Below are 25,495 nucleotides of genomic sequence, written 5' to 3'. Positions count from 1 at the left end.
CTCTGAGGTACTGTTCATCCTGACTGCAGATCTGTGTAACTTTCTTTCTGTGTGACCTTTTCTAGTGATGTCCTTTCCTGTGGACAGTGTTGACATAGGATTCAGGAATCAGGTTGATGACATCCGTAGCTTTTTGGATTCCAGACATCTTGACCACTACACAGTATACAACTTGTCACCCAAGTCTTACCGAACTGCCAAGTTCCACAGCCGGGTAAGGAGCTTTCCCACTGAGAAAGGATTGTTGAGGGTGCTGTTGCTTCACTATCTGCATGGTTGAAAGTCTTTTGCTCTTGAAAGATACCCTTGGGGCCCTTTTCACAGGCACATGAGGTGAGGAACTATGAACTCTAGACCCTTTAAGCACAAAAATCTTGTTATAAAATATTCTGAAGGTTTTGCTTGGGTGATAATAATTACAAAAATATGTGTCTGCCAATGAAACACCTCTGAAGCTGGCAGCTCAAAGCATTCGGTGGCTGTTTATGAAGCTCAGCTTATAAACGGAACTGTTGCACAGGGTAATTTGGTATAGAAAACCATAGTTTTTGATGATGCCTTTAATCTTCCTCAATAAGTCTACATGGGTATCAGTAGAAGCTAGCGCAGTTAGAACAGTATAGACAGACCTATTTAAGAATAATTTATTTCTGAGGCTGGTGAGATGGCTCAGAGGTTAAAGCATTTTCTGCTCTTCCAAAGGATCCAGGTTCAATTTTTGTCACCTACGTAGTGGCTTATAACCAGCTGTAATTCCAAGTCCTAGGGGCCTAATACCCTTTTCTGGCCTCAGAGGACACTTCACACATGCAGTATACAGATATACAAAGAGGAAGAACATGCTCATTAAATTAAAATAGTAAGGTATTTCTGGCATCTTATAAATGAAGGATAGCATGAAAACAATCTTTACTGTAGGATTGGTGATGATATTTTAATTTGTAAATTAAAATTTTAATGACACAATGTCTTGCTACATAGCCCTGGCTGACTTGAAATTCTCAGGATAGACCATGCTGGTTTAGAACTTGCTTAATTGCTTCTGCCGCTCAAGTTCTGGGACTGTTGGCTTGCTTTCCTATACCTCATCTTGGTAATATGATCATGAATGTTGATAATGCAAAGGGCTGCAACCAATGTTTATAAAGTATTTACACAGTATGGAGAGGTTTACATGCAATACCATACACACAATTCAAGAGTTCTGTCAGGGAAGAATATAATAGGCCCAGAGAAGTGAGGTAATTTGCCACAAACCACACAACAAGTGTCTGGCTTCCTTTCTTTCATTTTCCTCCAACATAGTATTTTTATTGATTATCTGGGAATAGCACACGATGTACCCCAACACACTCATGTCCCAGTCTTCCCAGGTCCATCCCCACCCTTGTACCCTCCCCCAAAAAATAAGGAGAAGAAAAAGGAAAAAAAAAACACTTTTTGCTTATGATTCTGATTGCTTTTGATAATCTCTGGGCTTAGGCTCCACATCTGTTCCCCCACCCCACCCCCACAAAAGCATTGTTCCATGTACCTACCAAATCTCTTTCTGTCCTAACAGTCAACAAGATAGGAAAGTTTTGTTAAGAATTGTTTGTGTTCTTAGAGCACTCTTGAATGCCAGTGTGCATGAGAACTGCTTGCAAGGCCTGTTAGACACCAACTTCTGCTCCAGCAGGCTGGGGGTGGAGCAAGAGTCTGCGTTTCTAAGGGATGTCTTAGACACCTCTCCTATCTCTGCTGTGGAGATTCCTCTCTGAGAAGTACTGGCAAGACCATTTTGAAGCTGGTAAAACCTGTAGTCTTAGCACATTGGAGGGAGAAATAGGAGGATTATAAATACATGGCCAGCCTGGACTACAAAGCAAGTTCAAGGCTAGCCTGGGCTACATAGCAAGACTCTGTGTCAAACAGACAGACAGACAGACAGACAGACAGACAGGAAGGCAGATAATCTATATAACCATTTTGAAATAGTTGGATTGAAATTTCCACTCTGGTGGAGTTTTACATGTAGTTCGTTAAAATCTATCATAATAAACTAACCTTCTAACTTATTCTCTCTACCATATGATTGATTCCAAGCAAGAGAATTAAAATATCAATGGAGCTTGATGGTCTATGGAATACAACTGTTTTTTTTTTTTTATTGAGTCAGGGTCTTGCTACGTAGCCCAAGATGGTCTTGAACTTCCTGCTTTAGCTCCCCGGTGCTAGGATTACAGATGTGCAGTGCTATGCTTAAAATATTTGAGGCTGAATTTTCTTATCTGGACACTAACTGAATGCCATAATTTTCACAATGAAAGGACAATGGAATGTCCTGAGCACTATTTCATAGAAGTTTCATTTGATTTTGGTATGTTTGTGATAGTCTTAGCTTCCTACTGAAAGTCAGAAAATTTACAAAATTGTTATAGAAGTATTTATACATATGAAAATATGCTTGAGTAGTTTTTTTCTAAAGCCCACACCCCATGCTATATATTTGTATGCTTGTGTGTGTGTGCAGGACCATGTTGAAGCCAGAGTCCAACATTGGGGCATCTTCTTTGTGCCTCCACCTTTGTTTGTGAGACATGGTCTTTCGTTGAACCCAGAGCTTGGGGTCTTAGCTAGACTGGCTGGCCAGTGAACCCCTGAGACTTGCCTTTCTCTGCTTCCCAGTGCTGGGGTTATAGATGCAAGCCACCACGTGTTTGACTTTTATGTGGATCCAAAGTCAAGTTCTCATTCTTATACAACAAACGCTTTACCCAATGAGCCCTATAAAAATATTTATAAAGAAAGGCACCGGATAGTGTAACTAAAGCTCTTGCTACTGCTCTTAATTGACAAAAAGGGAACACGGATTACATACTGAGCATCCATCCTGGGCTGCTCTCACTTGCCCTAGGAGACCAGGAACCATGTTTATTTTATTTATATACAGAACTGTACCCAGCATGGCTAATAAATGTTTCCAAAAATAACAGGATGTGTCAAGAAATGTGAAACATTGTCGCTATAGTAGAAATATTTGGTTCTTGTTGTCAAGGCACTTAAGACTACTTGCAGGGCATTCTAAAGGTGAACGCAAATAAGAACTATGGAGCCTGTGGAGGTGCTTAGTGTGAGAGCTAGGCATGCAGTAGGTCCTGAGAGAGGGACGCACACTGTAAATGGAAGAAGTGGTGTCATTTCTCTTCATGGCAAAGGTAGAATGTGTTTTTATAAGGCTCATCATGAGGGACTTTCACCTCTCTAGCTTAGTCATTTACTGTCATATATATATATATATATCCTCTCTTATACACATACACTTAGACAGACACACACACACACACACACACAGTAGCTTTGCATAAACTATATATTCTCCATAAAAAGCCATCTCAGCTGTAGGCTCACTACCCTTTCCTTTTTCACTAAGCGGGGAGTTCACATACCCTAGACTTTTGCAGTTCTTTCCCCTACTACAGATTACATAGTATCCTTAATCCTTCCTTAACCCTTTTCTGAGAGTTCCACTAGAGCTGGCCAAATAGAACTGGACCCATGTACCTGTGTCTGTCAACTCTTAGTTATGAGAAGGCAGTCCCCAAATCCCAGTGTTCCCTTCAGCTCTGGTTTTGATTTGGTACATCTCTTTCCAACTGTGAACTGATTGTCATCTTATTGTCACATACTGAGACAATCTGTCTTCTTAGTCCTTATGCTCCAGGAAATGAGGACTAGAGCCATGCCTTCCTGCTTCCAGTTTCGTGAAGGGCTAGGTCTGCTTTGAAACCTAACTTTTAATAAATGTAGGTAGATTTTGCATAAAGGATTGTACAGTATTGGAAATAGTGTACCATAGGATCGATGTCACTAATAGACTCAGGGAATCTAGCTCTGTCTCTATAGAACCTGAACTCTGTCACGTCCCCTAAGATTTGTGGTTGAATGTAATGTTTGGGGTACAGATCATAGTGATGAAGACAGGTTGTATCAGGAAGATTTTACTTTTCTGAGAGTTTTTTTGTTCTTCTGTATCATGATAAACTCTCTTGGTTTTAAAGCTGTATAAATTAGCAGGAATTTTGATAAATTTGATTAATAATGCCTGACTTGAAGTAAGCACCCAGTAAATGGTGACAAAGATTAACAGTGTTAATAACAGAATATCACAGTTGGTGACTGAAATACCTGCCTTCCATCAACATACTAATCAGGAAACACCAGACAGGGTGGGTCAGCCTAACTCTCCGCTGCACTGTTGGTTCTTGTACTTAGCACACAGCTTAGAGGAAAATCAAGATTAGTGGTGTCCAGCTCCAGCCCTGCTGTTGTCTTGGCCTCTTCCAGTATCATGGTGGGCCAGTGACTGCCGTGGTAGTCTCTGATACTCAGTGACTCCAACAGCATTCATGGAGGTTGAAGATGGAGTAATGAAGTGTCACCCAGCCTAGGATCGTACAAGTTGTATAGAGTGTGACCTAGAGAATCACAGAAAACTGGCACTGATCAGATTCCTAATTTGATGGTGATGGGGTATTTATGGCTTAATGTTTTTCGCACTCTAGACAGAGTATATGTTTTTTTAAAATTCTAACTATATGTTTGCCTAGTACCATGTAATTACATATCAAGTAAAGATATAATTATGGAGTATTTAAATTAATATTATTTCCTTGATTGACTTAATGATTTTAGAACTGTTAGCTTATTGTACTAAGAACAATTTAGCTAGCTTTTAGAAGAGACTCATTTCAGATATTGACATGCGCTAAGTGGGTGGTTAGCATACAGTTTTTAAACCCTTTAAAAATTTTATCCTAGAGGAAAAATTTCTTGTATTTTCACTCTGCTATAATCTAAAAAAAATTCCAACAAATTTAGTCTGCCTGTCCTTTCTCAAGGATATACATGCCGAGACTGGTGAAATGGCTCAGCCTTTAAGAGCTCAGTGTTAAAGAACTGAGGGTTTAGCTCCCAGCACCCATGTGGGACAGACAGCTCACAACCTCTTGAAACCCTGGCTCTGTAGGGTCTTATGCCCTCTTCTGACCTCTATGTGTATCCACACATAATGTATATATAACATATACATAAATAAAATGGAATAAATCTTTGAATAAGATATTAAACAAATCCTATTGCAAAAAGAGATTGCAAAGTGGGATTTATTCCTTTAGTTTTTATTCATCATTTATTCATTCAGCACCTACCCACCTAAGACATAGACACCCAACATTGAGGTTACAAAAGGGAGACATTGTGCTTTCTTTTCTCATGGAACTCAGTAGCCACGGAGGGAGACAGAACAGTCAATTCAATACAGCTGACACGAAGCATGATCTAATCTCAATGACGACCCTCTAATACTCAGCTTACACTCAACACCCAAGAGAACGGAAGCTTGGGAAAGTTAGTGTACGTTGTCACAGAAACTGCAACATAAAAACCATCTTGGGGGCTGGAGAGATGGCTCAGTGGTTAAGAGCACTGACTGCTCTTCCAGAAGTCCTGAGTTCAGTTCCCAGGAATCGCATGCTTGGTCACAACCGTCTATAATGGGATCAGATGCCCTCTTCTGGTATATCTGAAGACAGCTATACTGTACTCATATACCTAAAATAGATAAATCTTAAAAATAAATATCCTGAATCTTTAACTATGCCATTTTACTAATAATAACTGGAATGGATGAAAACAGACCAGGGTATGGATACAAAGGTGATTGGTTCTATCTGTGAGTGTCAGAGACTCAGAGATAAGAGAACACATAAAACTGGGTTTCCAAAGGGTAACAAAATTTTCCAAGAGAAACACCACCAACAGGAAGCACAGATCAGTATTGTATAATCCTGACAACAAAATCCATTCTCCTAATTTTTCAACTGTTTTATTCTGTAAGTCATTTCTATTTTTGAAAAAACATCAGTGGGGAGCAGACTCGGGAAGTACATAGTGGCCTGGATAGCTCTGAGTTTTGTTGGGTGGAAGGGTTTAGCCACTGTGGAGTTCAATCTGACAGGCCTTACCTCCTGGTACCTCCTGGATCCTTTGGTACTTATGCAAAGCATTTCTTGTGCTTTGTTTAACATGCTATACTTGCCATTCTCAAGGGTATGGAAAAATGGGTAACCTGGAAAGTCCTCGTCATTGTGACATTGTGACATAGAAAAAGCGGCTCCAGTAGACCAGATAGGGAATTACAACCTTTGCTTTCTGAGGTCAGTTCACATAGATAATTCCTCATTTATATTTTTATTAGTACTATCTGGTGATTAGGAAAAAGCCAACCAATAAGATTCCTCCTACCTTCCTTCCCCCAGTGCTGAGCATAGAGAGTTGGAGGTGTATGAGTTTTCTTAGCCAAGTATTTTGTACCCTGCAGCTACCTTGATGACATCATTTCTTTGCTTCCGTCCACCTGGCCACTCAAACCACAAACATGGGTGTCACCCTTAATAGGTTTGTTAAGTGCACTCCAGTGCACACAGGCACTGTAGTCACATGAGTGCTTACCGAGACTCCCCTTTTTGTCTCCTGAGTTTCTGAGGTGTGTCTGTACCCCACTACCATTCAGCTAAGCCACCACCATCCTTTCATGTCCCCAAAAACTTACCAGTTCCTGAACTTGTTCCTTTGCCTCCTTCTGTTGGAAGAATGAGATCCCAGAAGAGATCTCTTCAAATAGCCTCCTCCCCCCTCCTCCTTTTCCTCATCCTGTTTGAGTATGTATGAGGGAGTGTCCTTGTCTACCTCCGTCATTCTTAACTTTATTTATTGGTGAAGGGTCTCTTGATGAACTAGCTAACTGGCCCATGGGCTTTGTCTCCTGAGTGAGTGCTACAAGGCCTAATCAGTAGTTTTATGGGTTCTAGGGATCTAAATTCTGGTCTTCATTCTTGCCTACAAATACTTTACCTACTGAGTCATCTCCCCAATCCTCTTCTTAAGGCCTCCTCTCATGGTCTATCCTTCACCCATACTTTTACCTCATGGGTTCAGTGTTTTCAGTTTGACCTCAGAACTTTGCACTATCAATACCTTAGTTAAATAATGATAACGTCTAACATTTTTGATCAGTTTGTGTGTGTCAGATACAAACTAAGCCCTGGCAGTTGGTTCTCCTATAATACAGACAGCTATGGAAGGAGGTCCCATCTACCACATTTTATGAGGAGAGAAATGGTTAAAGACGTAAAGTCTACCCAAGTATAAATTTCTTATTATTAGATAGACTAAATATGTAGTCAGTCAGGGCATGTGCGCTGCACAGTGTAGCAGCTGGTCATTCAGCTGGTCATTCAGCCAGTGCTGTTGAAGCTAATGTATAATGCTCGAAAGACCTGGGCTTAGCAGTGTGGTTATGTAGATAACTCACCTTTGAGCATCAATTTTCTCATGATCAAAATTTTCATCTAATCAATACTTGTCTTTTTTGATAATAGATGAAGAACAGCAGTGTCATAGTAGGTCTCTAACCTGTCAAATATGTATACTAAAGGAAGATGGGAAATAGTTCCCCTTCAGAGAAAAGTAAAGATATATAAGCCACCCCTGGCTCCCTCTGCAGGACTTTTCATGTTATCAGGAGAGCTGAGATGTAAATAGAGACCACAGAGTTTACAAGAAACATGTAGAAGAAGTGTACTAGAAACCAAATTCTGTGCTATCTAAGGCAATTTAAAAAAAAATCCAAGTATTAGCATAAATGATCTCGTCAATTTAAAGTATGTGTCTAAATATGTTTTCATATCTTCAGCAGAAAGGAGTTCTTTAATTAAAACAAAAGAAAGCAAGCAAGCAAGCAAGCAAGCAAGCAACCAACCAACCAACCAACCAACCAACCAACCAACCAAAGAAACAAACAAACACAACTACTGCTATATTAAGCCAGGCTATTCCACCTATAACCCTGTTTCTCAGGAGGCTGAGGCAGGAAGATAGTGGATTTGAGGTTAGCCTGGGCTATGCACTAAAACCCTGAATGTATGAAGCTCTTCCTTTTTCTGTATTTAGACCCCTTTTTCACCTCTGCCTGTCCATATCAAAGGGTGTCACATTGCTGCTTCTAGAAGGTGGTGTAATTTGTGATTATGGCGATCTTAACAAATGATTGCATCAGGTTTGTCTTTCTCCATTTAGATCCTGTTCCATACATGGAAAGACGACAGGACACCACTTCCAGAAGTGCTGTGTGATATGTGCTTATGGAGATGAACCGATGGGAGGATTAATTTCTTTCCTCCGTTCCCTTAGGTCTCAGAGTGCAGTTGGCCCGTCAGGCAGGCTCCAAGTCTACACAACCTGTTTGCTGTGTGTCGGAATATGTATAACTGGCTGCTGCAGAATCCCAAAAACGTCTGTGTTGTCCACTGCTTGGTGAGTGATCTTTGTTCCTTCTGCTGGTGGGAGTTTGGTGAAATATGAACCCAGCCGTGTCCAGAAGGGTAACACCTGAACTTAGCAGCATTTACTGAGACTCTACTTAGAGGTAAAGCAATGTCAGGAAAATGATGGAAGAGAAGAAATGCTGTACAAGTGTTAAAACCTATCTTCTTATTCTTAGCCCTTCCCCCCTCCCCCCAGTCCGCTAAAGGAAGAATTTATTTTCTTTGTGATGTTTTATTTTGTTTTGAGATGAATTTATACTGTGTAGTCCAGGCAGATCCTGAATTTATGGCAATCCTCCTGTCTCAGTTTCCCAAGTGATGGGATTACAGATATGACCACAGAACCTGGCTTTATTATTAGCTTGATGTTTGAGTAAGAGTGGGAGAGGTCTGTGTTCACAGGCTAATTAATACAGGGTTCAAAAATGTGCTCCATATCATAAAAGAGGTAGGAAAAGAGTTGTGGGTACACAGGTAAAAATGCACTAAGCTTTGTATGGATAAAATGGATATAAATGTATTAAATTTTCTTGACTGTGTTTAAATAAAAACAAGAGAAAGTGACATTTATCCCCCTGTAAGTAGTTTCTTGGACCAGCTGTATCTCCAAATGATTCCGAAGGGATGGATAGGTCTTTGGCTTGAGTTTCCTGAAGCCCCTTCCCCAGCCCTTCCTCTCAGGCCTCTTCCCTGTCCCTTAAAACTCAACTCAGCAAAATCCTTCCAACTCTTGAGTATTTTTAATAGCACAGACATTTCCACTGTGTATCTAAATACCACATGTGGTATTTAATACATGGCATCACCAGCCACTGGAGTGTCTTCTTGCAGAAAGAAAGAAACTGCCATTGAACTTTAACACGAAAGATCTGAGCAAGTGGTTGTGTACATGAACACACGGAGTCAAGCATAAGCACTGGCAATTGTTCTCTCTTCAAACATCAGTCAGTTTGTGCTGTGGTTCATTCTTTTGTTTTGCTCTGAGGGCCTCCAGGTTGACTTTCCTCTCCTTAAGAGCCAGTTGGCTAGAACAGAGAAGACAGTTGAAGAAGTATTTTATATTTCTATTTCAACTTCCAAATTCTTGGAAAGAATACAAAACACTTGGTATAGGTAAACATGTAGGGTCAGATGGATAAAATGAATCAAGTGTATTTAATTTTCTCAATTATTTGTGTTTAAATAAAAATAAGAGAAAGTGATATTTATTCTCCGCTCCCCCCAGCCCCCGTGAGTAGTTTCATGGACCATCTGTGTTAAATGCCATGGGGCAGGGCTTGCCTTTCAGGGGCATATTCCATACCCTGAAGAATAGCTTGCTTTTAGACCTAGGCAGCCTTAAGAGTAATGAGGATTTTTACTTAAACTGTTTTCTAAAAGTTTAGAGAGATGGAGCCAGGCATTGGTGACGCAAGTCTTTAGTTCCAGAGCTTGTAAAGCAGAGGCAGGTGGATCATTGTGAGTTTGAGGTCAGCCTGGTCTACAGAGCTAGTTTCAGGAAAGCCAGGGCTACACAGAGAAACCCTGTCTCGAAAAACAATCAATCAATCAGTCAGTTAACCATCAATCAATCAATCAATCCATCAATCAAAAATTTAGAGAGGTTAGAGGCTTTCTGGTTCTCATATTGCAATCACAATTCAAAAATTCAAGGCTTGCTGGAGGGATAGCTCAGTGGGTAAGAGCACTAACTGTTCTTCCAGAAGACCCAGATTCAATTCCCATCACCCACATGTCAGCTTACATCTGTCTGTAACTACATGATCTGACACCTTCACAGACATACATGCAGGCAAAATACCAATGCACATAAGATTAAAATAAATAAATTTTAAAAAAGGAAAGAAAAAAATTCAAAGCTTTGTGGATTCATCTGGGAATTTCATGCTTACTACAATCCAAAGTAAAAGCATACTTATTATGAACCATTGGTCACCTTAAACCACTCTGGCTTTCTGTTATCATGTGCAAACTCTAGAAAGCCACGAAAGGGAGATAGAGAGGTGTCTCAGTGACCAGGAGTACTTGCTGTTCCTACAGAAGACCCAAGTTCATGTCTCGTGGCTTACAACTGCTTGTAACTATAGCTCCCAGGATCCAACGTCCTCTCTTGACTTAGGTACCAGTCATGCATGCAGTACACAAATATATAGTTAGGTAAGACATCCGTGCATATCAAAATAATAAGCTTTTAAAAAGATGCCATGAAAGAGCATGGAGAGATGGCTCAGTGGATATCCTGTCTTGACTGGACTTCGTTGCAGTATTAGGCTTCAAGCATCCTACTAGTGTGATCACACTGAAGCCCCATGGAGAATGTCAGAGGCCAATGATGAGTGCCTGGAGGGGGTGCAGGCCAGCTGCCACCTTTATGAAAGGCTTGGGCTGTAGTCTGGCCCCTATTACAGAAACTGCTGGGTTGTTATGGCAGCTATGGCCCTCAGAATATTCCCTTGATTCCCTGAGGCATGGATTCCTTTCTTCCTGAGGCATGGAGTCTTCCCAGCCAACATCAACAGCTGTGTTTGGAGGCAGAGCCATCATCTTTCCAATTAGCGTCATTCCTTGTTGAACTTAAATGAAGACAGTTCCAAGGATGTGAGATATAAGTAAAGAGGAAGGAGGAGAGGTGAGAACTACATAACGAGGAAGAAAAAGAGAATGGCCAAGAACTGTTGTCTGTCAGGATGTTCTTAGCATCACTTACAAAGGCCATGCATAAGTGAGTCAGATGGCCTTGACCAGTTGGGAAAGAGGAATGGAAGCTATGCTCTAGCCCTTCAGTGCCCTCCTGTGTATATCATAGATTTATTTAAAATAATGAGCATATACCAGTCCTTTATTAAAAAATAAAGCTTAAAAAAGGCCTATGTGATAGATAAAATGAGTAGACACACCTCTAAGACTTACGATTATGAATGGCAATGAGGCTAGTTCTGGAAAGAATGACATATCAGGAAAGTGCAGGGGACAAGTGTCAGGATAGCAGGGACAGCTGATGAACTGAAGTTAGCAGGTATTGAGGTAGTAGGGTATAAAGGCTTGCGGTGCCCCAAATTAGCCTGTTTTCAGGACCTAACTTCTAGGACAAGTTGCTGACAGCACTTGGAGAAATAGCTATGGATTCCTGTCATTTACGAGAAAACATGAAGAAGAGAAGGCAAGGAAGCAAAGGACCCCCAACCTCTGCCAACCTGCAAGACTGTGGGTCCTCAGGAATAAGTCAAATGAATTATTACATATAACTTAAAATCTTAGGGAAAAAAGAAGCCCACAGGCTCAGGAACAGGATCAAAGCAACGAGACGTCTTGCAGGGAGGCAAGTAGACTAATTGGGAAAGTTTATGGGGTTCCTGCTGGAGATTTCCAAATTTCTTGTGGCTACAATGGAGTAGGCAGGGGGGTTATTTGATTTTTTTCATTTGGGTTATGGCTCAATATCTGCTTGGAGTGGTGGGTGATTCATAGATCAACATCCTCATGGGTGAAAGCTTTGTTTGGTTATGTTTTAAAAAGAATCATCAGCGTTGATGAAGATACGGAAAGCAAGCTTTATCAGTTCTCTCAGAATTGGGATGACCCCAGAATGAACCTGGATTTTAAAAGTTCTCATAATGAGCTGGAGAGATGGCTCAGCGGTTAAGAAGATAGGATCTTCCAGAGCACCGGAGTCTGACTCCAAGCACCCACATCACAACTGTCTATAACTAGCCCCAGTCACCTGGACCTCTTCTGACCTCTGTAGGCCCCTGTATGTGCATGTGTACATGTGAGTGCATGCCCACACTTACAGACAAGTGTTTTGAAACAAAAATTGTTCAGTTGTTTAACAAACAATGTGAAACATAGGATGAACATGTAAGTAGATCTAAGATAATTAAACATAACTGCCTACCTTAGAGTTTGTACTGCTGTGATAAAACACCATGATGAAAAGCAACTTGGGGAGGAAAGGGTTGATTTCTAATTACATTTAGTTCTATATCACAGTCTATCACCGAGGGAAGTCAAGGCAGGAACCTGGAGTCATGAGTGGATGCAGAGGCCATGAAAGATATTCTTTCCTGCCTGGCTTTCTGGCTTGTTCTGCTTGCTTTCTTATATCACTCAGGACCACCAGCTATTTCTCAGCAAATATATACAAGTGGAATTTGTTTTCCTGAGCTTCTTGGGTGATTTTAGAGTCAATCTTATAAAAGTCTTTCTGTGTTGCTTTGTGATTTCAAAGCAGTGACAGATTTTTGGTTTTGAAATGAACAATTCTTAAGTGAAAGGAACCCACAATTAGGAGGGTTCCCTCTGTTCTCTCTCTTCTCTGCGAGCAGGCTTTCCCTACAATCGATGTTTCTGATGAGTTTATGGGTTTTCCTTGACAGGATGGACGGGCCGCATCGTCAATTCTGGTTGGTGCTATGTTCATTTTCTGTAATCTCTACTCTACCCCTGGCCCTGCTGTTCGATTACTCTATGCAAAGCGACCAGGAATTGGACTGTCTCCGTCCCACAGGAGGTACAGTGATGGAGGGGTGGCACACGAATGGTTTATGTAGTACCCAGTGCTGCAGAAGGTTGGCCTCATGGGAGCTTTCTCTTTTAGATTCTAATTGGTTGGTGTTATCCTGAACTATTATGACAATTAAAATGGATTAGAATGTTGGGTTTTCACACACATTCATGAACCTTCATTTGAAAGTCTGTGATTTTAAAACTAAAAGGGAATTTTAAAGAATACCTATGTTTACTTTTTTTTTTTTGAGACAGGGTTTCTTTGTGTGTAAACCTGGCTGTCCTTTAACTCACTCTATAGACAAGGCTGACTTCAAACTCACTGAAATCTGCCTGCCTCTGCCTCCTGAGTGCCTGGATTAAAGGATGCGCCACCATTACATCCTGTTCTGCTTTCTTCATTTAAAAGGAGAGGAAACATGAGTGAGAACTGAGCCAAGGCTGTGCTGTGCTAAGCACCAGTCTGAAAACCCACAGAACATGGCTTGACCATTCTCCCCAGCCCAGCTCCCAGTGCCTTCCAGTTTCATGCTGTAGGTCTTTATTAAGATGTGTTGGTGGTTGGGCATGTGGCACACACCTTTAATCCCAGCACTTGGGAGCCAGAGACAGGGGGATCTTCATAAGTTTGAGACCAGCCTGGTCTTCAGAGCAAACTCCAAGACAGCCAGGGAAACAAAGAAAAAAACCCTCACTGGTGATTATTGTATGGAAATGCAAAAATAAAGAGAGAATAGGTGTTTTAAAGCTTAATTTTTCTTATGACTGAGATATAAGACTATAATCAATATAGGTTAAAATAGAAAATGTGAAATGGGCTATAAAAGGAAGCCCATTTTAGATAGCTGATTAATTTTCTTTCTTAGAGTTATAATTAGTTTTTCTGTTCTTACTTAAATTTCATCTTCTTACATCTTTGGATAAAAATCCCGATAATAAATTCTAAAGTTTATCCAACTCTGCCTTTTGCTGACATGCTTAATCTGCTAGATTTAATAGAAATAGATGCTCAAATATCAGGCTAGTGAAGTGTTCCCACAAGCTTTTGATTGAGTACACACCCTGCTGTTAGCTCAGCATGTCAGTGGAAACAAGCTCTCTCTCATTTAAAACAAGATTTACTTATTTTTATGTTATATATATGAGTGTTTTACCTATATGTATGTAAGTACTACACATACATGCCTGGTGCAGGCCAGAAAAAAAGGTGTCAGACCCACTTGGAACTGAAGTTACAGACTAGGCGAGCAACCAAGTGAGAGCTGGGAACCAAACCTGGGTCCTCTGTGAGTTCAGCCGGTGGTCATACCCACTGAGCCATGGCTCCTGCCCTCATAGACAAGCTGTCCTAATTGTCTGCATTCCCCTGTGGTAGCTAATGTTAGGAATGTACAGAGTACATTTCCATTGCAATTTAATTTGCAAGGACAAACTTCACCACAGAAACTGTCAATCCTGCTGTGATGAGCTCATAGAATGGCAGTCTTCTGTTTCAGGTACTTAGGCTACATGTGCGACCTACTTGCAGATAAGCCCTACCGGCCTCACTTCAAGCCGCTCACGATCAAGGCAATCACTGTCAGCCCAATTCCCTTCTTCAATAAACAGAGAAATGGGTGTCGCCCTTACTGTGACGTACTGATTGGAGAAACTAAAATATATTCAACATGCACAGACTTTGAACGAATGAAGTAAGTCACGATGTTTTCTCTTCTTGCATATTTAATTCCTGTGTGAACTGGATTCTTCTTGCTTATCTCTGTGATGAGTGATTTTTTTTTTAAAGCTCAACATATGTTTAATCAAAGATGAGCACAGCTAATCCAAGGATTTGTCTCCTTTATACACAGTGGTACTGTGTTCTGAAGGATAGTGTTTGAGGTGTCCAGATGAGGGGAATGGGGTGAGCACAGAGGACCTACATATTTGAAAAGGAGACTGTGATTTGGGTAGATGATTGTTTTAGTTACTTTTAAATTGATGTGATAAGTCACTATGACCAAGGCAACTTATAGAGAAAAGATTTATTGGGAACTTACGGTTATGAGTCTCTGACCATATGTGGGAAGCATGGGGGCATTCAGGCAGGCACAGTACCAGTACAGTAGCTGAGAGCTTACATCATGATACAATGACCAGGAGGCAGAAAGAGCTAAGTAAGAGTGGTGTGGGATTTTGAAGCCTTAAGCCCACCTCTAGTAACACTTCCTTCAAAAAATCCACACTTCTTAACCCTTCCCAAACAGATCTACCAACTGAGGAACCAAACTACTGAAATATATGAGCCTATGGGGGCCATTCTTATTCAAACTGTTATAAAGATGATGTACTTAACAGTGCTTAAAAGTACTTATAGTAAGTATCTACAAAGATGAACAGGCACCCGTGGGAGGTTCTTGGGTTTTAGGAAATAAGGAGGTGTCTGGTAACACAACACAAACTTAGTTGGCAATAGGTTAATTTAGGAATCAGTGGTCTAGACTCCCAGAGAATATGACATTTTTGTTTCTGTTCTGACTTTGGTTGGAATGGAAAAGGTGACTGTATGGGGCCTGGTTGTTTGAGGAAAACAAGATGTGTCTAAACATCCAGATTGGATGGAGAGAGAAGGCCTACCTTGTTGTGTCTATGCTCTACCAGCCCAGAAGCAGTCTGCAGCCAGTCCACACTGGCTGCATTCCTACCTTTGTACAAGACAGGAAGGAGCTTCTTTGTCCAAGTCTGGGTGAGCAGGTCCTTTAGAGCCATAGAGGAGTATTCCTGTGTCTGTGATTGAACCAGAACGGACACTCTCAGGGTCTCTTCTGATCTCCATTTAAAGAGAATACCGTGTCCAAGATGGGAAAATCTTCATCCCTCTGAACATCACAGTCCAAGGTGACGTCATCGTTTCCATGTACCACTTGCGGTCAACTATCGGGAGCCGGCTACAGGCTAAGGTAAGCTTTCAGGAGGACTTGGGCTGTGAGCTCACCTGAGTTTGTAATGTGGATATTACTGGGACTTTTCTCTGTATCACTTTGGGCTTGACTGGCATTTGGAGTGAAAAAGAGCCTTACAGCTTGCGGATGTTCGTCTTCTTCATCACTGTGGGAGGGAATGGAGATTGAGGCAGGTTGTGACTTATACATAGTCCTGGGGAGACTTTCTTGCATCATAACTTCCAGCAAGCCATGTTCTTGAGAATCTGAGTCTTTTTTTTTTCCAGTGCTGTGGTTATCGGATCACTATAACATGAGAGCTTTCAACTAAGTATGAGTATAGTTAAACATTTTTCCTCAAAAGATGGTTCAGCAGGTAAAAGTCCTTGCCACCAACCCTCACGGCCTGAGTTCGATTCCCAGAATGCCTTCCCCAAATCCTATGTGATTTTAGTGTATATGAAAGGTGTTGTTACTATTAGAATTATGTTATTTAAAAAATGTTTCCTTCACCACTAAAAAAAACCCAACAAAACAAACAAACAAACAAACAAACAAACAAAACCCTTGTACCCATCAGTAGTCACTAACCATTCCCACTTCCTTCCTCATCTCCTGACTACCATGAATCTTTTTCGTGTTTCTATAGACTTGCTTATATGGGAGCATTTATATAAATGGGATCATATAATATGTGGTCTCCTATGGCTGGCTTTTTTACTCCGTGTAATAGGTTAGGGGTTTATTTGTGTTTTAGCATGTAACAGTATTCCATTCCTATATATAGTTAAGCAACATTTCACTGAATGGATATATCACATTTATTAACTCTCAGTGTTTACATTATTTCTACTCTTTGGCTATTGGGAAAGATGTTGCAAGCAATTATATCTTAATTAATCAAATATTTGTTAAGAGCATATATTACTTCTATTGCTTAGGTGTTTTGGATTAACATAAAATAGTATTGTATTCTTAGATTTACAGAACTGACCTTAGAGGGGGCAAGTCAAACATATGAATATCCACTGTGCTGTATCAGAGGACAGACAGGGCACTATCACTGCAACAATATTTTTAGCTAGTGGTGGCCATACAGACTATGGAGGTGGGCCTTGAAGGATGAGTTTGTCAGGTTGGAGCAGGGGTCCCTCGGAAGAAAACAGAAGAGCACAGGAAAACTATGGGTAAGGAAATGGCTTGTTCTCATGGAGAGAAGCTAGAAATGAACCTGGGTGGTCAGTTAATATGTATAGTCTACAAAGAATCAGAAAAAAGGCAATAAAAGATACAGACACAATCTTCTATGTAGACTCTTTTCTCCTACTGATCACCCTTCTTGTACATATTTTTAGGTGACCAACACACAGATATTTCAGCTCCAGTTTCATTCTGGATTTATACCACTGGACACAACAGTTTTAAAGTTTACCAAGTAAGTTCTGTGTGGACCGGAGGTCCTTACCAACATGGCAGGAAAGTCCTGAGTGTCTGTAATAGCATGCAGTTGTCTCCTGACCTGCGGGCTATTGACTGTGGCTTCACCTCTTAGAGAGGCTACATGTGTTTGAAATCTTTTCATTGAGTATGGTTGGTCTTAAGAAGAGCAAATGGATCAATGAGTTAACTAGAAAGATCTAACATTCCATATTAGGGAACAAAGGATTATGACCTTGATCCTTGTGTTTGTGGATAGCTAGCCCCAACAGGAATGGCGTAATTTAATTTCTGGGATGGGATAAACAGTGCCAGCAAGGGGTGGCTGGCAATGGTACCAAAAGAGGGTCTGGGGAACCCAGCTGCACTGAATATGGACCTGCAGATGCTATAACATCTGTGGCTATGGATTTCAGGGTGTGGCTGAATCTGGGGTGTTGAGGATGGTTACTGGAGCTAAGAGACAGGAAGCTATGAAGGGGGGGTTCAGGGGTTCAGGCTCAGAAAGTGGCTTTGGACCTGTGTCACTATTTTGATGATCCATTTAGCTATGCCAGTGCATATTAGCCAGATATATCAGCTCTGCTTCTCACAGTGTTTTTATTAATATGTTCCATAGTAGTCCAACAATTTGAAGAAGTGTTATTCTTCTGTTTTCTGTTTATAAGGAAACTGAGGCATAGCCAAGTAACACCTAATTAGTACCAGAGTCAACCTAGAAGTGAGTTTCAAGCAGAACTCAAGACAGCTTGAGTGGGATCCTGTGTTGAGCATCCTGCTGATTGCAGTGTTTGTGCTGCTGTTTTTCTTTCCATTAGGCCTGAGTTGGATGCATGTGATGTACCAGAAAAATATCCTCAGCTGTTCCAAGTGACACTGGATATAGAAGTACAGCCCCAAGACAAAGTGATCGACTTAACTCCACCATGGGAGCACTACTGCACAAAAGATGTGAACCCCAGCATCCTCTTCTCCTCTCAGCAGGAACATCAGGATACCCTGGCCTTAGGGGGTATGGGTCTTGGCTGGTTTGAGTTTTCAGAATGAAGCCTCTGTGTTACATACTGTGTGGTTTTGTTTCCTGTGTTTGGTTGACCCTGTGACCTTTTGTCTTGCAGGTCAAGCTCCAGCAGATCTCCCTCCAGACCATGCCAGGAATCTTGGGCAAGGAGGCTTTTTTGCCTCTCTTTGTTGGCAAGGTATGGCAGAGCCTTTATCTTAGGATGATTAGAAGATTAAATGATTACATTGTCTGATAGTATTAAAACTCTTCTCGAAGCAGTCTCAATGAAAAGTTCCTTCCTCCCTTATTTCAGACCCTTCCCTTCATCTGTTTTTCAAATTGGCACCTTGCCTGCTTTCAAGTCCATGAATACTCAGACTGACCAGAAAGCCAACGTAGGCTAAATTCTATCTTCTTCATTTGCAGTGTTTCCAAGCCACATCTTTCAAGACTGATGAAGCCTGATGTATCCTAAGATCCCTCTTTAGGATGCTTGACAATTCAGAAAGACTAACAAAGTGTTCAGGTTTCCTGCCTGCAGGCAGATATTCTAAAGACACACAGTTGGGCATTGTCTCAAGCACTGTAGCTCCAGCAGGGCAGGATGGGTCTTGACCAGGCATGGTGAAAGAAGTCACCATGACCCATATCTCTGCTAGTTGCTTTAGCAACCATTAGCCCACATAGGATTCTAGCGCTGTGCTATTTTCTCCCACACCTGAAGGCATTTCCAGATTCCTTCTCAACCTAGCACTTTATGTTACTATCTTGAGGAGACAGCCATTGGCATCCTAGTTGATGTACCCTGTCCAGGCTTGCTTTGCAGTCTGCAGGTGTTAGCTATAAAGTGTGGTATAGAATTGAATATTCAAACTTTCTATGTGAAAGGGGTGGGGATTCAGCTTCAGAGATGGCCTTGGTAACATTTTCTTGATTCCTCTGATGTGTGTATCCAACATAGCATTCCTACAGTCTGTAGATGTTTTCGATGTTGGGTTAAAAAGTATTCATATGATTCCTTTGGATCCAAGGGTTTGTTTACAGAAGTTTCTTTTGAAAAATGGAACAGAAGATTTTTAGACTCAGAAGCCCAGGCAGATGTGGCTTGCAGATAGATTGTTAGCCCCTTTTTTGATCCTTACTTTGCTTATTGGCTTCTAATAAAACATTACTCTTACCTTCTCACTGCCATGTTAATAAGTAGAAATAATTTCTGTATTGGCCTGGAGAGTTGTCTTAGTGGTTAAGAGCACACGATGCTTTTACAGAGGACTGTCTGTAACTCTAATTGTAGGGAATCTGATGTCCTCTTCTGGCCTCTAGAGGCACTGAGCAGACACATGGTGTCCAGGTATACACATTACAGTCACTCACACATACACATAAAACAAAATCCTTTTTGAAAAGAAAAAAGTCTCTGTAGATGAACATAGGTTTTAACAAAGATGCATTCTCTTATCTGCTTGCGGTTTTTACATTTTGCAAAGGTATGTAAAATATATTACTTAATATCACCAGTAGCATATTTCCTCTTTCTGCAACAATGTACACAAAGCAAATCTCACCGGACCCAGCAGTCAGTCATGTAATTGTTTGTTTGCACATTGGCCTTTTTTAGATCAGAAATCAGAGAAGTCACGCTGTGAGGAGGACCACGCTGCCCTGGTGAATCAGGAAAGTGAGCAGTCAGATGATGAACTACTGACCCTCTCAAGCCCTCATGGCAATGCAGACAGTGACAAGCCTCAAGGAGCCAAGAAGCCTGGCAAAAAACAGCAGGAGCCAGCTGCGCCTCCTCCCCCAGAGGAGGTGGACCTTCTGGGCCTGGAAGGGTCTGATGTGAGCACGAACTTCTCTCCCCTGGCAGCTCCTCCCAGCAATTCTGAACTGCTGAGTGACCTGTTTGGGGGTGGAGGTGCCACAGGTCCTGCCCAAGCAGGACAGGCCGGGGTAGAAGACGTGTTTCATCCGAGTGGACCTGCGTCTGCGCAGTCCACACCACGCCGAGCCGCCACCTCCGCCTCCGCATCGCCAACCCTAAGAGTGGGAGAAGGTAATCTTCCTATGTCTCTGCGATCTCAGATTTCAGGAATAACTTATGGGCCAAACCTGTCGAATTCAAATGTTTTAATAAGCTGAACTTTTCTGTTTTTTTGAAAGTTTCTTGGGAAAACATAAGGAAATTATGAACATTGTCCATTTTGGTAGAAAGATACAGGGATGTATTTTAAACTCCATACTCTTTTTTTATTTAAATTTCTACTTTTTTGTGTATTTTATACATGAATACTATATTTGCATTATTTCCCCCCTTTCCCCCTCCCTCCTTCCACTCCTCCCATGTCCCCCTCACTCACCTCTGAGTTCATAATCGCTTCTTTCTCGTTATTGTTACATCCAGCCCCTGAGTCCCTGCAGTGTTGCTCATATGTGTTTAGGGCTGACTACTTAGGATTGCATAACCTATCTGGGACTTGTCCCTGAAGGAGAAACCAGTTACTCTCTCAATCCACAGCTCTTCATCTAGGGTGGGGCTTTGTAAACTTTTCTCTGTCTGTTGGCATGCCCCCTGGTGCTGTCACTGAGCAGGTCTTCTTTAGTCAGCTACACCGCCGAGATGTCATGGGTGCAGCCTTCCTGTTACATCTAGAAGACACTCTCTTGAAGCAGGCATCCTGATCCTCTGGCTTAACTCCATATTCTTTCTCTTCTCGGACTTAAGCTTGACTCAACTTTAGTTACTTCTGTTTGGAGATGGAGATGGATGAGCTATTATTTACTACAGCAGCTGATATTTATGTGGTATCCACCACTTGCCAGATATGGAATACATGATTAAATATGCATGGCTTCTTTTAAAATCCAGTAGACAGATGCTGCCGTAATCTCTACTTCAGAGTTGAGGAAATGGAAGCTTAGAGTTTAATTAGCAGCATTTGTTCAAACAGCTAGGAATGGATGGGGGCAGGGTCCAGACTTGACATGTGGACTCAGAGCTTTCCCCCAGACCTCCTGTAATACTTTCTTTGAATTCTAGTTTTCTGGATATACCCTGGCTATACAGACAAGTGTTTGAATACACCAGGATATGCTTGAGCCACTCAGACCAGCAGCATGTCTACGGAGAGAAGTGTGGCTGGTCTTTGTAGGGCGTCTGATCCATATATACTTAGCTAGTTTCACTTGTCATACCACCACAGACGTGACTCTTCCTTTTCCTGGTCAGCCACAGCATTAACACTTGCAAGGTGATCTAGCTGAGTACTAGAGATTCCCTACAGCTTCTGAATAACCAGCACAAACCAGCTCTGTGACTGTCCTGCTAACCTAGATGCTGCTGCATTAGGAATCATAAAGAGATGAATCTCAGCCATCTAGGCTTGGCGGTTGCTGTAGGAACCTTTTCCCACGCTAATCCTTCACCCTCTCTGGAGGCTTTGTGGCTGGTCTTGGCTTTCAAAGTTCTGCTGGATGCCTGTTTTGTGAGAAGGGGAATCAGAATCACAGAGTTTGGGTTGGTGGTGGCTAGATGTATGCCCAGGAGCCTGCACCCTACACTGTGGCTCTTTCTTCTATGCTTTGCGTTCTTCCATCCAGTTTTGATTCATCAGGATGAGTAAAAAAGGTCTGTCAGGGATACGAAATCCCAAGATTGAAGATAGCACAGTGTTCCATGACTGAATTAAAAAGACAAACCATCCTAAGGATGTTTGATAATTTAACTTGTCATGTCCCATGCTGCTCGAAGCTTTCCCCCAGACCTCCTGTAATACTTTCTTTGAATTCTAGTTTTCCGGATATACCCTGGCTATACAGACAAGTGTTTGAATACACCAGGATATGCTTGAGGGAGTCAGACCAGCAGCGTGGCTGTGGAGAGAAGTTCGTGTTAGAGCTAGAAGGCACCATTAGTTAATTCTGTCTGTGACATCATAGATATGCTGACGAGCATACCCAGCTGTTAGTGACAGTCCTAGATGTATGGCTCCAGTGTTCTATTCCTCTAAAAACAAACAGAAAGGATGCCAAGTTTAGAATTAATGGCCCGCATTTGAATCACAGGACTAACACTTAACTAGCTGGGGAGCCATCTTAGAAATTTAATTTGGCCAGGTTAATTTTGCCTTTGATCCCAGCAATTGGGAGGCAGAGGCAGGTAGAGCTCTGTGATTGTCAGGCCAGTCTGGTCTATATAGAGAGTTCCAGGCCAGCCAGGGATACAAAGTGAGACCCTGGCTCAAAACCAAAAAACAGCACAACAACAAAAATCCTCTTAATTTTCTTAGTTAAGGATACTACTTATGGGCACAATGGTAAAGACTAACTCCTGGGTTTTCATCTATAGTAGTTACACTTCACTTTTGGTTATTAGGGAAATTCTTAAACAAGGTGCTATTAAAAGTGCTTCAGTAATCTAAGGTGTCTTTAATGTTTTCTCCATTGGTTAGCTTCAACCTAGAAACAAGAGGGCTTACCAATTGTCCTCTAACAGCTACCCTCCAAACCCCAGAGTTCTGTGTCAGAGAGGATGAGGTCTCATGACAACTAAGTGGGGTAAGAGATGTTGCATCCTGGACTACATGGCCGGAAACAGTATACGTATCATTGCTACTGCAACTCCACAAGTGTTGGGAGAGCATTGTGTCGCTGACGCCATAACTGTAAACTTGTGAGCCACATGCCTCATCACGTCGTGACAGTGGGAAGTGTTTGTTCACTCGTTTGGTTCTCGGACTCTATTTCTAGAATGGGTCAGCCCCATTCCAGGAAGCAAACAGTCATCAGCTTGGTACCTACAGATTTGGAAGTGACGTCTCACTTTAGGTGGTTTGAGGAGATTTTTGTTCCTTGATCCACAGTAAGAAATCAGAGGGCAATTGTCTCCGTGCATCTCAGTGATTGGTGTCATGCTTCGTGACTGGTGCTTGTGGGGGTTATCTGGAGTTTGGTGCTGGAAAATTTGAACATGAGTCTAGCCTAAAGTGTTTCCTGGAGTTGAACAAGAGCAAATTTCTGAACCTCAGTTTCTCCAGGAATGAGTGAAGGTAACAGCACTTCTGTTTGCCAGGGAGAAGTTGAGAACCACCCAAAGTCACCTCTGTAACACAGTATAGCCCCAAGAAGATTCACTATTGCTGACAACCAGGGCTTCCCGACCTCTTAGTTCTCTTACTTAGTCCTCTAGCCCAGTGGCTCTCAACCTTCCTAACGCCGCCACGGCCCTTTAATACAGTTCCTCGTGCGGTAGTGACCACCAACCATACAAATGTTTTCATTGTTACTTCATAACTATAATTTTGCTACTGCTATCAATTATAATGCAAACATCTGTCTTTTCTGATGGTCTTAGGCAACCCCTGTGAAAGAGCCCCAAAGGGATCAGGACCCACAGGTTGAGGTCTGCTGCTCTAGCTCCAATAAGCTGAGACAGAAACGCTTGCATCCATCCCATGGACTCAAGAATGGCTGAGAGTTCAGCTTTACTCACTGCTCATGATTTACTCTGCCCTTAGCTTTCAAGTGAGCTGAGGGTCACTTTATACAGTAGCAAAGCTAGGCCTACTAAGTGAGGTTGTCTTTTTCTTTTGAACTCACTGAGTAGTCACAAGATGACCTTAAACTTCTGATCTTCCCACCTCTACCTTCTAAATGATGATTATAGGCATGTGCCACCATGCCCAGTCTTATGTGATGCTGGGGATCAAACCCAAGGCTTCATGTATGGAAGGCAAATACTCTACCATTGAGCTACATTCCTAGCCCAGCGAAGGGGTTTTCTGTTATTTTTCTTTATAGTAGTGCCATCTGCCTTGTATTTTCCCATTAATTCCTTTTACATGAACACTTGTCAGTCTCTGAACCCCTGTAGATTATACACAGTTTGGGTAGCTCATGGATTCATCTGTGTTGACCTTGTTTTCTTGGGTACTCTGTGACTATGACTTACTGATTTTATGTTACTAAGATTTTCAAAAGCTGGCTTGGGGAGATAGCTCATTGAATAAAAATGCATGCTACACAAGTTTCAGAACCTGAGTCTGAATCCCCAGAACAAACATAAAAGCTGGATATGTAGGGTGAATACCTACAATCCCAGCACTTCTACAAGGAGATGGGAAGTAGAGGAAGATGAGCCAGTAGCTCCAGGCCAGCTTGCCTGAAAAGCTTGCAGCAGAAAAATGAAACCGTCTCAGACAAGGTAGAAGAAGAGAACAGATCTCTTCTTCTGTGTCTGTGCTCTTCTGTGGTGTAGTATACACATGTGTGTGTGCACATACACACACACACTGACACACACAATAACACACTACACACAGCACACACACACTTATACATACATACATTGCATGCACATTAACACGCTGTACACACACACACACACTCAGACACCACACATACACACATCACGCACACTAACACAGCCACTATACATACATACACTACACACACACACACACACTGCACACACACACTGCACACACACACTGCACACACTACACAGCACACACACACTATACATACACATACTACACACACATTAACACACTATACACATACACACACACCAGACCACACACATTCACACATCATACACACTGACACAGACACTATACATACATACACACAGGATTTATATAAGCTAGTTGGACCTTCATTTAGAGTTATAGCTTTTCTAATAAATACATCCAGACTTTCATCTACAGAGGTGGGGTGATTCCTGTTATGTGAGACCCACTGTTAGTTCCAGAGAATGTTGTGAGGCTAGGAAAGGCTGGAGGAGTCAGGAGGCAAGCATCATCCTGATCTTTTAAGTGTTTGGTCACGTAATAGTGGCAGCTCTTCGATATTGTAACAATTATCTGACAGGATAAAGAAATGCATTTTCCCTTTGTTTTCTAGGCACCACCTTTGACCCTTTTGGAGCCCCAGCTAAGCCACCAGGTCAGGATTTGTTGGGCTCCTTTCTGAACACATCCAATGCTTCTAGCGACCCCTTTCTGCAGCCCACAAGAAGTCCTTCCCCTACAGTGCATGGTAAGAAAGTGTTTTTGATTCCATTCAGTGGAATAGTGGAGTGATTTTCCACAAGACAACACTAAGTGCTGTGTGTGCGTGCTTATGTATTGTGATGACTGCTAGCCCTGCATGGCTGCAGAGTAGTCAAGATGGGGTTAGTCTGATATGAAATGTGCTCCATGTATAACAAGGCAAGCACCAGATTCCAAAGTTTCCAATGCAATAAAGGAATGCAAGGTATCTTT

The 25,495-nt window shown here is 41.8% G+C and overlaps 1 protein-coding gene across 5 annotated transcripts in view; it reads left to right on the top strand.

Moving 5' to 3' along the window:
- The window catches only part of Dnajc6 (DnaJ heat shock protein family (Hsp40) member C6), a 135,811-nt gene that overhangs the window by 91,650 nt on the left and 18,666 nt on the right, over window positions 1-25,495 (top strand). For 4 of the 5 annotated variants that reach the window (XM_028778773.1, XM_028778776.1, XM_028778775.1 and 1 more), the window contains 10 exons: window positions 66-214; window positions 8,233-8,355; window positions 12,743-12,876; window positions 14,369-14,563; window positions 15,694-15,811; window positions 17,149-17,228; window positions 18,049-18,242; window positions 18,349-18,429; window positions 19,852-20,286; window positions 25,134-25,268. In XM_028778773.1, the coding sequence (XP_028634606.1) occupies window positions 66-214; window positions 8,233-8,355; window positions 12,743-12,876; window positions 14,369-14,563; window positions 15,694-15,811; window positions 17,149-17,228; window positions 18,049-18,242; window positions 18,349-18,429; window positions 19,852-20,286; window positions 25,134-25,268 (1,644 nt within the window). The remainder of the gene's footprint in view (window positions 1-65; window positions 215-8,232; window positions 8,356-12,742; window positions 12,877-14,368; window positions 14,564-15,693; window positions 15,812-17,148; window positions 17,229-18,048; window positions 18,243-18,348; window positions 18,430-19,851; window positions 20,287-25,133; window positions 25,269-25,495) is intronic. The other variant, XM_028778774.1, reaches the window with a different exon arrangement.

Source organism: Grammomys surdaster, unplaced genomic scaffold (genome assembly GCF_004785775.1).
Source record: "Grammomys surdaster isolate TR1022 unplaced genomic scaffold, NIH_TR_1.0 341, whole genome shotgun sequence".
NCBI classification, from domain to species: domain Eukaryota; kingdom Metazoa; phylum Chordata; class Mammalia; order Rodentia; family Muridae; genus Grammomys; species Grammomys surdaster.
The sequence above is the reverse complement of the archived record's forward strand: the minus strand, read 5'-3'. Positions and strand labels throughout refer to the sequence as shown.